The 14,296-nt window shown below is 32.8% G+C and overlaps 1 protein-coding gene across 2 annotated transcripts; it reads left to right on the top strand.

The window, feature by feature from the left end:
• The first annotated feature begins 10,773 nt into the window (after positions 1-10,773).
• LOC145316774 (uncharacterized) lies at positions 10,774-13,963 on the top strand. Of its 2 annotated transcripts, none has more exons than XM_080157506.1 (4): positions 10,774-11,022; positions 11,594-12,042; positions 13,014-13,075; positions 13,466-13,963. In XM_080157506.1, exons 1-4 carry the CDS (start codon positions 10,912-10,914, stop codon positions 13,648-13,650), a joined length of 807 nt encoding a protein of 268 aa, XP_080013632.1. In that variant the 5' UTR covers positions 10,774-10,911; the 3' UTR covers positions 13,651-13,963. The 2 variants fall into 2 exon arrangements, with proteins under 2 accessions (XP_080013632.1, XP_080013631.1); XM_080157505.1 differs by having other exon boundaries at positions 10,781-11,028.
• Positions 13,964-14,296: the final 333 nt, after the last annotated feature.

Below are 14,296 nucleotides of genomic sequence, written 5' to 3' on the forward strand. Positions count from 1 at the left end.
CAACTTTTGGAGCCAACTACTAAAGAACAAAGAAAAAAAACATTGAGAAGCTTGGTATATATACTCTATCGAATATAAACTATATATAACCCACTAGTAGCTACGCACCTAAAGGCCTCTAGGGGCACTTGAGGGGGGGAGGGGTTGAATATGATAACTTAATTTTATTTTAGATTAAAAAGAAAAAGTAAGGGGGAGGGGGGGGAGGTGAAAGGGTAAGGTCGACAACCCCCTGATTTTTAATTTTAGTTTTAAAATAAGTTATAAACCTTCTTAATATATATTAGAACTACCATATAAAGGAGGGAGAACCATATCGGTTGAGCGGTTAGCGATTTCCTTCGGTACAGATAAACAGACAGACAGATAGATACACTGCACAAAAATTTAAAGTCTAATTGTATGAATAATAATATCCATACAAAAAGAATAAGATCAATGTTCAAAGCAAAACATTTATCATTCAATCATTTTTGCAAGGCCAATACTTTTTACTTACGATTTAGGGTTAGAGTCCCTTTTACGTACTTTTACTTATACACAAGGTTGACGACGTCCATGAATGCGAAGCTGTCAAATTAACAATCAATTATGGTCATAAATACAGATTTTTTTATGGTCATACGAAGTGTCTAAACCGACCAAGCTAAAGTTGCTTGTTTCACTTCACTAAAAGATGCGATTGGTAATGAGTATTTCGGTATGTTAAAGTAGACTTTTTTCTTTTTAAGTTGGTTTGAATTTTATACATATACTTTTATTAAAGTTTTATTGTTTGGTTCAAACTAGCGGTGACCGAACATTTTAACCTATAACTTAAAATTACAGAAATATCCATTTCGTTCATAATCATTGAGATTGTGCATTGTCTATTGTCTTATTCCTTAAGATCCCTGGGATGGTAATTAACACTGGATTTGGAAAGGGACTGTAAATTACACTGGTACCCAAAGTTTTATAACCATGTTATTTTATTAATTGGTTCAAAAACATTGGGTACTGTTATTGAATTTTGATATTTTGGTTCCCAAGTAACAGTGTCTAAACTTTTCAACCAAAAATTCACCATCAGGGTTGAACATTGATCTATAGTCTATTGTCTTATCCCTGAAGATCGCTGGGTTAATAAGGAACACTGGATTTGGGTGCAAGGAAATGAGTAAAAATGATTTGAGCAAAAAAAGTAAATGACTCTTATATCCTCTTATATCCGGTGTGGGGCGCGGAAACAGGATAATATCATTTTGTGTTTGCAGCGCAGCTTACATTTTCAAATTGATATGTTAGTAAGTTTGACGGTCACTTGAAGTTCGTTGGAAAAAATTTGTAAAATGGCGAAATTAAATTAAGTAGACTGTCATTCATCTGACAAAAATCCCAAAATCTACCTGATAATTAATTCTTTACTGAAAAAATATTTTTGGTTATTACTTTTGGGCATACTTATTCTTGTTTCAAATAAATATTGCAGATTTATGATACAACAAATAGAACATTTTGACTGGATTTTATTATTTTTGGACAGTTACTTCACTTTCTGATATCAGTTATAGAGTTGCTACGCTTTCTAAATCGTACCTATCCATTACAGAAATCATCATGCAAAGTTTAAAATCGGAAGGACAATTTTAACATGTATAAATGTCGAAAAGAGCTAACCATAACGGAGGGACAGGCAGACCAACGTAAGTACTGAAAAGTTTCGCTTTTAAAAAGTTCATAACCTGATTTTTAATTTGTGGTGCTTTTTATGCACGGGCATACGTATCACCTATGTATTAAAGTGTGCTTTTAACAGAATAGTTTTATTTTCTTGTTTTCTCAAAAATCTTTATATGAAGATTAATTTTAAACGTGATTTAATCACAATTTGTACATTACAGAAGCGTACTTTTATTTAGTCAGGGAATAAGGGGACATTAGACTATACTGGTAATAAAAGTTTTAAAATACGTTCTTATTTTCATTATCTTAAAAACTTTGTGTACATATACAATTATTAAATCTTGCTTGAATGGTAAAATCTAGCAGTGTCCAAACTATTCAACTAATGGAAGCTTTTCAAAGTCTCAAAAGATCAGCCGGGAGACGTCATAAAAATGAGGGATGAGAGGAAAAGTGGAAATGGAAACACCTAAATAAGGGATGGATTTTTATGACTTGACACAGCTGATCTTGTGAAGACACTTTGTAAAGCTTCAACTAATGATTTAAATGAATAAAAAGTAAATTTTGTTTCTTATAATTGAGAATGTACAACAATTTATCGTTCAATGTCGTATCCCATAAGACCCCAGACAATTAAGTAACAATAATTTTAATTAGGCAATAATAATTACTCTACTGCAAGTGTATCTGGTATTTTTGTCATGTGCGTTTGTGTGAGTTCTGTGTGTGTGTGTGTATTGGTCTGTTTGTCTGTTCTTCACGGTTCAAGTTAAACCTAGTTTATTAGAAGCTGCACTAAAAACTATTTTCATTATTCATGATTGTATACAAGAATTTATCTTCCTTGTAATTCAAGATTGCGCATTTCTTTTTTTAGATAAAGAATATTTTGTTTCATGCAGCGGCGTGCACAGGTTTTGTCCCCTTCACATCCCCCTTTTATCTAAATAATTTAGTGGCTGAGGCTTCTAGTTTTATATTGGTCTAACAAAGAATGTTGCAAATGCAAAAAAATTTCTTAGCAATTTTATGCATAAAATAAAAAGCTGGCTGCGTCTGCGATAATAAGCTGTCCACGGCTTTGATTGAAGCTATCCAGTACTGAAAACTTATGATACTAAAATGTGAAAAACAACTATAGAACGTTATTTTCATCAAATTTTATCGGTAATCTTGGAAATATTTAATGAAATTTTAGATGTCTTCACTATTTGATTATTTTTTCCTTGTATTGAAAATTGAATTTGCAAGCAATGCACTACAAGCCTCCTATTCTATTCAAGAAAGAATTATCAAGGTTGCGTTACCCATTCAATTTTAATTTCTTTTAAACTGTGAAATTAAAATGTTTTTTTCATATAAATTTAAAACCAATTTTGTTGTACAAACTCACATTTAGTTTTTTTTTGTTTATGCATCTTTGCAAATGTAAAAAGCTGTATGAAAGAAAAACACATTTACTTGGTTATAATTTGCTTGGTAAAGGGTCGTGTCATGATTTGCAGTGATGATTTTATCAGGTTTAACTTTTCGCGCTTAAATTTTGTCATATGGTTAAAATATGTTTGTCATTGAATTTATTAAGCACTTATTTTGACGTACTTTAAATGAAATCTTGAAATGATAATGGGTGGTTTTGTTTTTTTACAAAGTTGGGTGCTTCAGTGATTTCCTTCATATTGCATATGGACCACAAACAAACTATTGATGATTATGTTAGGTTAAGTAAAGTAGGAAGAATCCCGCGTTGTTAGCAGTCCGTAGGGATAGGACTTGACAGTGATAGAGCCTCCTCTCTGAAAGAACTAATTATAATGGGGAGGGGGATTCAGTGGTTTAAGATAGGGTTGAGAGAAAGCACCGTGGCAATTAATACTTCCATAGAATAATAATATGAATCTAACATCAAAGGAGAGACGAAGCTCAATCTGTACCACTTTTGATTCCTGTGACGTCATAAAATGAGAGAGTTGAGAGGAGAAGTGGGAAAGGAAACCCCTAAAAAAGAGATGGAGAATATGACGTCAAAAGTGGTGCAAAAGTGGTACAGATTGGGCTTCGTTTAAAGGAGATTAAAGAGTTTAAGGTCCAATTTTTACACTAAGTTTTAAGCAGATAGCACAATTATATCTATCCTAGAATTAAAAACAAAAGTTTTTGGTTCCAATTTGTTTCCACTCACAGTAAGTACTCAACTTGTTTTGTCATTTATTTTTGTCAGCTCTGTTTAACAAAAATATGCCACTTGTATAAACAAAAATTTAAAAAGTCACATTAGCCTTTAAAAATATTATAAAGATGATTCTAACAAAATGATTGAACCGTGACAGTTAGCTATGTCAAGTTATGCCTCGAAATTTATAAGTAGCGATGCTACTTTATATTAACCCTTCGTAGCGCTATGTGGAAATTTGATTTTCTCGTCTGCTATTCAAGATAGACTGCTCATTATCTTTTAGTGAATAAACCTTCACAAATAGCATCCACTAAACAACTTACTTGGTCTGCCAGTCTATCGGCCGAGATGAAAAAGACAAATATGTATATTTGTGTTTTTTTTAAGGTTTTGTGATTTGCTAGTTTTACTATTTATAATATTCTCTATAACTCACTTTATCCGTTTGTCCTTTAATGATTTGTTGTGTGATTCGTTACTTATAAATGTTGTTATCCTTGTTTTATGTGCAGATCTAAACAAATTAGGTTAATCTAATCATATTTAGAATAATTAAGTAAAACAGTAGGAAATGTATTTTTTCGATTTAAATAACAAGATATCTATTATATATGAATTTTGTTTTTGATACATAAAAATATGTCAATGTTCAATTTACTAATTTCACGAAAAAGAAGGAAATTTTAGGAAATTTATTTATATTGCTTAACTAATTATTGTAGATATTAGACTGGAGGCTGCAGTTGCAGCTGGCTAAAAAGAACAGTATTTATTTGTAATAAAAACTCACACTTATTTCGTAATGTGTTTATCACAAAATAAAACACTGAAAATGTGCTTATAGGAACTGATACACTTTTAAAAACGTTTTTTTTATCTAAAATAAAGTATCAAAGTTTTTTTGTATGTAGCTTAAGATATTGATGACTACACAACCAATTGAGTTCTCCATTAAAGGAAGTTTCACATAGGTCCTGTGATGGTTTTAGGTTTTTTTATCTTAAACTTTTAGCCTTGGGATAGTTTTAGGCTATTTTCTGCCCTCTATCCCTTTGTACACAGAGTCCCTGCATGCTAGGGGCACTAATACTAATAAATGATATAAATCATAAGATTTATTAGCATTTAATGTAGAAAAGCTTCGGGTTTAACCATGCTTTAAAATGCAACGTTTGGTGAAAAAAGTTTGTTAGCTTGGCTGTAGTGCTTATGTGTGAGAAAACTTAAGAGGTTAAACATGACTTGGCTAATCTCATGAAGCAACAAACTTTTCATCCTAAATTACAATGCTTTAGTGTACGAAAATATTAAGAAACAAGGATGACAACATCCATAAAAGCGAAGCACTGAAACAGTAGGACAAACGGACATTAACACTTGTATAGTGTCTGAACTGAATAATCAGAATATAAAAGTATAAGAGTCTAAGCAAAAGTGTAAGTTAATTTTTTGCAAAACTGCTTGATACAGGATAATGTTTATGGACATAATTACATTTTTAGGACTTGATTATAGAGTTGCTTCGCTTATAAAATTGTTCTTTGTTGTCCTAGGAATCAATATACCAAAAATCAGATCAAACGGATAATTAGATCACATAAAAATTTGTTGTTAAAAAAGTAGAAAAATCAACATGTTTACAATGGACGTACGGACATTCTGGTAATGATTAGAGTTGCTACGCTTTCTAAATCGTACCTAACTACTACAGGAATCACCATGCAAAGTTTGAAATCGATAGGACAATTCTAACATGCCTAAATTAACGAATAAAAGCTATCTATCTCGGACGGACGGACGGACGGACCGACCCTAATTATAGAAAAGCTTCGCTTTTAAAAATATAATACAATAAGATAGTAAAATATCTTGATAACAACATATAGACAATCAAATTTGTGTGACTTTTCTGTAAAGGTCGGACATACGGACCTACCTCACTTACTTAATGAGTAGCAGCGCCTTAGAAAATAGATTGAACAAGGATGACAACATCCATAAAAGCGAAGCACTGAAACGGTAGGACAAACGGACATTAACACTTGTATAGTATCTGAACTGAAAAATCGGAACATAAATGTATAAATGTCGAATCAAAATTGTAGGTAAATTTGTTGAAAAACTGCTTAAAAACAGGATAATGTTTATGGACATACTTACATTTTTGGACTTGATTATAGAGTTGCTTCGCTTATAATATTGTTCTTTGTTGTCCCAGGAATCAATATACCAAAAATCAGATCAAACGGATAATTAAAACACTTGAAAATTTGTTGTTAAAAAAGTAGAAAAATCAACATGTTTAAAATGGACGTACGGACATTCTGGTAATGATTATAGAGTTGCTACGCTTTCTAAATCGTACCCAACTACTACAGGAATCATCATGCAAAGTTTGAAATCGATAGGACAATTCTAACATGCCTAAATTAACGAATAAAAGCTATCTATCTCGGACGGATGGACGGACGGACGGACGGACGTACGGACGGACGGACGGACCGACCCTAATTATAGAAAAGCTTCGCTTTTAAAAAGGTTAAAAGCCATTTAAACATAACATCTACAATAAACATATCTATGTTTTATGTCATTATTATAGTAGATACATGTCAAAAATGTGGGTGTTATATCGATATGCAAATGTAAGGGATTATGTCGACTATACGGCTCTAAAAAATTGTCTTGGCTGCAATTACATCCACATTTTGAAGATGTTAATCGTTTGTCAAGTTGGCTTTGATGTTTCTACTGCTTTTGGCATCTTTTTCTTTATTAAGCTGACTTTAGATGATTTTTATTTGCTAAACTTATTTATTATCGTTTTTTTTTTAATCACATTATTTTTACAAACAATGTATATCATAACACTCTGAAAGATTAAATTTATATATCTTTTAATGCAATGTAAATATTTTTAAAAGCGAAGCTTTTCTATAATTAGGGTTGGTCCGTCCGTCCGTACGTCCGTCCGTCCGAGATAGATAGCTTTTATTCGTTAATTTAGGCATGTTAGAATTGTCCTATCGATTCCAAACTTTGCATGATGATTCCTGTAGTAGTTGGGTACGATTTAGAAAGCGTAGCAACTCTATAATCATTACCAGAATGTCCGTACGTCCATTTTAAACATGTTGATTTTTCTACTTTTTTAACAACAAATTTTCAAGTGTTTTAATTATCCGTTTGATCTGATTATTGGTATATTGATTCCTGGGACAACAAAGAACAATATTATAAGCGAAGCAACTCTATAATCAAGTCCAAAAGTGTAAGTATGTCCATAAACATTATCCTGTTTTTAAGCAGTTTTTCAACAAATTTACCTACAATGTTGATTCGACATTTATACATTTATGTTCCGATTTTTCAGTTCCGATACTATACAAGTGTTAATGTCCGTTTGTCCTACCGTTTCAGTGCTTCGCTTTTATGGATGTTGTCATCCTTGTTTTATTTTACTCAGGGACTGCTATTCAGCCAATTAATTCCAATTGAAATTGCCGCGAAATTAAATATTTTGTTGGAGTAAAGTTGGAGTGTAACTTGTTTTTGATGTAACTGAAGAGGGGTGGGTAAGACGGGGGAGAAGGGGATTGTGGGGAAATTTTTCTTTATAATTGTTTGTCAGAATCACATTTCCTTTTCCTTGATTTCACTATTTTGAAAATAAAGTGGGAATCCTATGGGATATTTTTGTGTACATTTGTTAACAGGGATATCGTAACTTCAATTTTGGCCTTTAATATTTAAAATGATTTTAACACGTAAGTCTTCAAGTCCTTTGAAAACAATCACTTGAATACGTTTATTGGAGAAAAAGTGCAGCGAGCGGCTGCAACTTTGGATGGTCGACAAATGTTAATCAGCTGCTGTTTCTTTATGCAGCTTTGGATTTGTAGCTGCAGTATGTATGATAATGCTACAAATCTGGTCTTTCTGACAAACACAAATTATCAAAGTTTGGTTGAGTGGTAGTTGCACGGCCTAGGGTTTAAAGCTGCGGATGCCGAGCCCTGTTTTTAACCTAATTATCGCATCCCTTTGTCCCTTATGTGGTAACCATTTAAAAATGTGTTGCGCTTTGATTAAGAATTGTTTGAGATAATGATGTTTTTTCGGAAATAGTAATATATCAAATTTATGATACATTGTATTTATATAACTTCTTAATCTCTTTCTTACTTTAATAAATCTGCTATTTAATTTCAATAAATCACAGAATAAGACTTTTTCGTTGGTAAGTGAGTTTAATTCAAGCCTTTTTTTTTATTATAGAGATGCATCGCTAAAAATGTAGCGACCAATAGCTCCAGAAATTTATTATTCCTCAATCATATAAAGAATTGTTATCAGAATGGTTTGTTTAAAACACATATTTTAAATGAACCTACGTACTTTCTGATAATAATAATAATATAAATGCTAAGTTTGAAATCGATAGGGCAATTCTAACATGTTAGGGCTATCCGCCATGTCATGCACGGACAGACCGACCCTAGTTATAGAAAAGGCTCGCTTTTGAAAATACATTAATTAACAAAGGACTGTTTTTAGCCATATAGTAGCTTTTATCAATAACATAGCTTTAAAGTTAAAATTAATTTGGCACCTTAATTAACGTTTCTCATCTGCTGAATGACCCAAAGGCAATATTTGTGGTAAAATAATTTTTAAATGCTTTTAACCATTTACCGAATTTCTATATAACAATAACATCACAGAATCTAAAATACTTTATACATGATTTATATGTGATATTGAATTATTTTTAACAAAAGAAACTTGAAATGTATTTTCATCGTACTATGGAATTTTCACACACAATAGTGGAGACGCCAGGGCTACAGGGATAAACAAATATTGGATAAAAATATTGTTTTTCATAATTAGTTCTATACATTGTTATGTCTACTATGTAAAATTTAATTAGGAAGATGATAACTGACATAACCATAGTCATTCAACTTGAATACCAAATAATTTTTCAATTTTTATGTCGAATGAAGTCCAACTCAATCCAAAGAGGTATCCATATCTCTTTACATGTTTATCAATCAAGAATACACATCTTGCTAAATAGATTAATTTATCTTCACTTTCTTTTCCCTAGATCCCTGTGCAGACACTGATACTTAATAAACATTAAAAAACAAGGATGACAACAGCCAAGTAGCGAAGCACAAAATAATCATTGTTTGACAAACCCAGTTTTAGAGCAGATGTCCAGAGTCATAAAAAATAACGATATCTTTTTATAAAAAATATACAAATGTATGTACCCTGATCATTAGAGTAAAACACCAGAGGGAAAAAGGGTTAAATAACTGTATCGCAACTGCCTTGGGCAACCCTTCTATTGAGCCAATGAAAATCAACCAATGTTATCGCTTATACCAACACAGCCAAGTAGCATAAAATAATTTAGAAGCAGACGAAAGAGGTCTTTGAAAAAGGAAGGGAGGTAGTTATCTGTATACACATCTATACTATAGATCTGTTCCCTGATCGACATACTAACGAACCACTTAGTTTAAATACTGTATGCATATTAGTACAGGCAATCTTAACAAAAAAAATACAGCATTCTATCTTGGATAGGAGCCAAGAATTTTACTTTTCTAACAGACGGACGGACGAACATTTCGATGTAAGAGTAGCTTCGCTACTAAAAACAATGAATGTATTAAATAATATTAATACAATGCATCTTTAACAGAGAAAATTTTCACATGCGCATGTAAGTACATAGACATTGTTTTAAAAAGTTGTTGGCATTTTTAAAACCAAGTTCAATAGTTTTTCTCATAACTTAATGGACAAAAAAATATAATTATTCTAAACACATATTTTATAAAATTATTAATTCAAGCGGGTATACCTTGTAGCCAATATTACATATCCTAACATTGGCTAACGAAAAACTCCCATTATTTTCAATCTATTACAAATAAGGCTTGACAAGGCACTTTGAGGGAAACCGCAGATAATTAAAGGGTTTTTTAAAAATATTTGATCGCTCACAATTTGAACCACTATAAGTACTTAAAATCTTGGAGATAGACCCCATAATGTTTTTGATGGAGCATGTAATAGTTATTTCTTTCATCGTATTATAAACGGCTTTCCGCGGATATAGAATGTACAATTATAAGATTAAAACCATTTTTTTAGCCCTGAGATGCCGAAGGCACGGGCTAAAAAACTGGTTTTAATCTTATGATTGTACATTTCTATATTCGTAGAAAACTGGATATAATACGATGCAAGACATAGTTTTTTCGTATGGATGAGAACTGGTTCCTATCCACCGGATTCGAATGAATACGAGAAAGACCTTTCTTTAGACACCTTAACAAGGTTTCTAACTCAATCTATGCCAATTTGACATAAAGAAGACATTCCCATCCAACTTTGAGGCATGACGGCTCTGTCTATTCCTAGTTCTTGATGATTGCCAGGTCTTTCTTTTTGATGCCAAATTGGCTAGGATTGTGTTAGAAACCTTGTTAAGGTGTCTAAAGAAAGGCCTTTACATGCCCCATCAAAAACTCCAAACATTATGGGGTCTATCTACAAGATATTAGGTACTTATGGTGGTTCAAATTGTGAGCTATAGGTTTTTAAAAAGACAAATTTGTAATTAAATATGCACTTTCGGTGTAGGGCAAATTTCTCTGCAAGGGCTAGGTCTTAAGCTCTAGGGCTCTGGAAGAGTGAGTAGATTCAAAATTCAATATTGTTTTCTCATTGTCATTGCTTGGGCATGAATTGTATTATTTTTATTAGTTATGGACCAAAAATGTAAGGTTTATATTGAAAAAAGTGAAGCGATTGGTTTTTATTTTAACACCCTTTATTTGCATCCTAAGTTGATTTTTATATCTATTTGTATTTCTATTCAATTTAAATCTAATGAATTTTTTTTCAGAAAAAAATGTTTCCGTCGTAAAAAGAAGAATAAAATTTAATCTCAAAACCAACTAAATTCTCCTTCAAGTATTTGGCACTGGTTTTCCAACGCACAAACTTTTAAACTTGACACAAATTCCTCCTCCCCTCAAAAAATGAAAATGAATTTGTTACTCCTGAATATTATGTTGATATTGCCCTCTGTGTATGTGGAGTGTTCCTCAGTGAATTCTAGCCGTACTAACTCCTATATGGAAGAGAATGAGGTCGAGGTAATTTCTAAGAGGATGCTGATTGTTTGTTTTTATTCTAAATTTGATTAATTAGAAGCGAAAATACTCTACGAGTCATATGTGCTGGTCTATCTAAAATGACTTGTGCTATTTTAATGACATAGTTAACATCAAAGGCATTAAATAATAACATTTTTGTTTGCCTTATGTAATCAATAATTACGCAGGAAATTTTAATATGAGTATCCTTTACATTATTTCTTCTCATGCAAATAGATAGTTTAGTCAATATCGACAGTTAGTCAAAGCTTACACCGCTACCTTTGAATGCCTTCTTAGAAGCTTTTTATAGTGCCTATAAAAATTACGTCATACTGACCTACCATTGGTTAATTAAAATGTATACTGACATGTCACTGGTAATTTAGTCTTTGCATTGGCCTAGCATTGGTAATTTTTATTGTATGACGTCGTTTTTTTGTAGGCACTATAATGAGTTTCGCCTTCTTATACATTAAAGTTTTAATCAAATAATGAAATAATTGTTTTTTTTATACATATATATATTAAAAATATAAACAATAGCATCAACTAATCGTTAAAGGAAATCTACTCGATGTTGCGGCACCCCCACGACTGTCACCTCACCCTAATCTGCTTGGTCCAGGCCGACGAGGACCTCCGCGAGTCCGACTTCATGTCCGGCATCAGATACCTGGCCAATCAGACTGACAACAAGCACGCCAAGAGCCTGGCGTTTGCCCTGGGAGCGGGCAGCACAGGCGGCGACTGTTCACAGCTGTCCTCCAGTTGTACTCTCAGCACAGATGAACTTATGGAGGCCATTGAAGAGATGGAGATCAATCCTGCCAGCAATCATGCTAAAAGAATGCGAAGGGACCTGACACACCAACGGGTGCAACAGTCTGTTGGACAGTTACAGAGACAATACGGACAACAGGGTACACGGCGCAACGGGTTTTCTCTAAATAACAAGCGTCGTCAGTCATTCATGTCCAATATGCCACCATTTGTGCGTCCAGTTCAGGCCAGGTTAGTAAAGTGGATACAGTCAACCATTACCTTTTATACAGAGATCGATGTCTGTCTATTCATCATGTTTTTACTTTTTTCACGAGACTATTCCAATAAATCAACCTCCCTCCCCTTCATAGGCGTCCAAGGGGGGGGTAATGGGGCGATTACCCCCCCCCAATTTTTTTTCATTTACCCCCCCCATTCAAAATTTACCCCTACCCTGTGGGTGCCGTAGGCACCCCCAACCATTTAGGAGGGGGTATTTACCCCCCCCCAAACAATTTTGGGGGGGTAAATACCCCCCCCAAAATAAAAAATCTCTAATAAAAAAAATTTTTGCGCGCTTCGCGCGCATTTTTAATACTATATATTTAATAAAATTTAAATTACCCCCCCCCAAAAATTTTACCCCGGGGGTAAATTTTGGGGGGGGGGTAAACTAAATTTACCCCTGCCAACAGATTTCAGGGGGGGTAATTACCCCCTCCAAGCAAATTTTACCCCCGGGGTAAAAATTTTGGGGGGGGGTAAAAAAAATTTGCGGCGCGCTTCGAGCGCAATTTTACCCCCCCCCCCCCAAACACGAATTACCCCCCCCCTAAAAAATTTTTACCCCCCCCAAAATAAAAAGCTTGGACGCCCCTGCTCCCATTCTTTTCAACACACATGATTTCAATGTTGGGCTGGGTATCATTTAATTCATATGTATTACACCTTATAGAACAAACGAATAAAGTTATTTTCTTAAATATTGTAAAAATTATGAATCAAATATTATAGACAGTAAATAAAAAATCAAAAAATTATTTCCAGTTTTGTTGGTCCCCAATATTGCAATGGTTATGAATAGCATAGTATTACAGATAGCTTTCCAGGTTTCCGCAGATAGTAAAATAAAATCACAAAGATAATTCCAGTTTTTTTGATGATCTCCAATATTGCAATGGTTTGGATGCCATACTGGAATAATGATTTGTTTTATTTAGGTTTAAACCAGTATGTCGAACTTGTGACTCAAGAAGAACAGTCTGCTCTGTCTACTCAATAGGTCATAAGAACTTAAGATTTCTAGCATTTTAATATGCCAAGTGTGTTCAATAAAGCTCTGCCTCTCTATCTAGATCACTATTAAAACCTTTAGAGTCCCTTTCACATCTTTAATAGTAACCATTATGAGAACTGCTGATCAGAAAAATTTAAGATTATTGTTTTTAAAAAATAATAATGAAACTGTTTTTTATATTATCTTTGGGTGTTATACCGTCCTAGCCGTTTACTTTCTTGTTTAAACATTATATTTTAATCCCATCCTTGTGTCAAATTCTGACTTTATTAGATTATGATTAGTGGGATTGACCTTATAGTCTGTTAAATTTTAATCTAAAAGAATAATTTCCTTTAATTAATTTTACCAAAAAAAAATCTTATAATTTTTCAGGCACATATGTTGGATGCGGAGGAGTATGGCTGGTGTCAGGTATACCTGGACAGATTGCCTGCAACGTGCTGACCACTCCTGGCTCCATAGGGTGCGGCATCAACACCCTCAACTGTTACATGCACGGGTGCGGGGTCGTTGATATACCAGATGAAATTAGAGAGATGCTCAGAAATAGACCTTGAAGGGGGGATAAATCGTTTAATTAATTTTTAAAACTTTCTCAAATCTAACGCAAAAAAATGATTTTAATACACTAAGGATAATATAATATATGAGTGTCTTTTTTTATAAAAATTTTCCACAGAAATGCAAATAAGAAGTTATAAGAAATATATTCAAGTTTATTGTTCATTGCCGAAAAGTGTATTTGATCTTCCGATTCTTCATAGAAATGACTACAATCCATTTTTGGTTGCAATTTTATTCTGTTATTAGAACTGTCAAGTTTTATAAATTTGTCTGTGAACACGTTAATAAAAACCCCCCAAAAAGGGACACTACATAAGATTTTTATTTATCTTTTTACAGACAATTTTTATAAACTTATAATATATTTAACTGTTTAGAACTAATTTCATTCCGATGGAAAATTTTGGAAATATTCTTTTACTGTACCTTATTCGAATTTATTAACAATTAGTTTCAAAATTTCTCAGGAATTTTTAGATTTTGATTTAGTTTTAGTAAAACGATCTTAACATTTTTAAAATATCAAAAGGCAACTAATTTAATAACTTAAACAATAAAAAATATTTACTTTTATTGAAACCAACAATAATGGTTATTAATAATGTTAGAAAAATTCATGTAAATGTGATTCATCATTAA

The sequence above is a fragment of the Acartia tonsa genome, chromosome 4 (assembly GCF_053477335.1).
Source record: "Acartia tonsa isolate MP-2025a chromosome 4, ASM5347733v1, whole genome shotgun sequence".
NCBI classification, from domain to species: Eukaryota; Metazoa; Arthropoda; class Copepoda; order Calanoida; family Acartiidae; genus Acartia; species Acartia tonsa.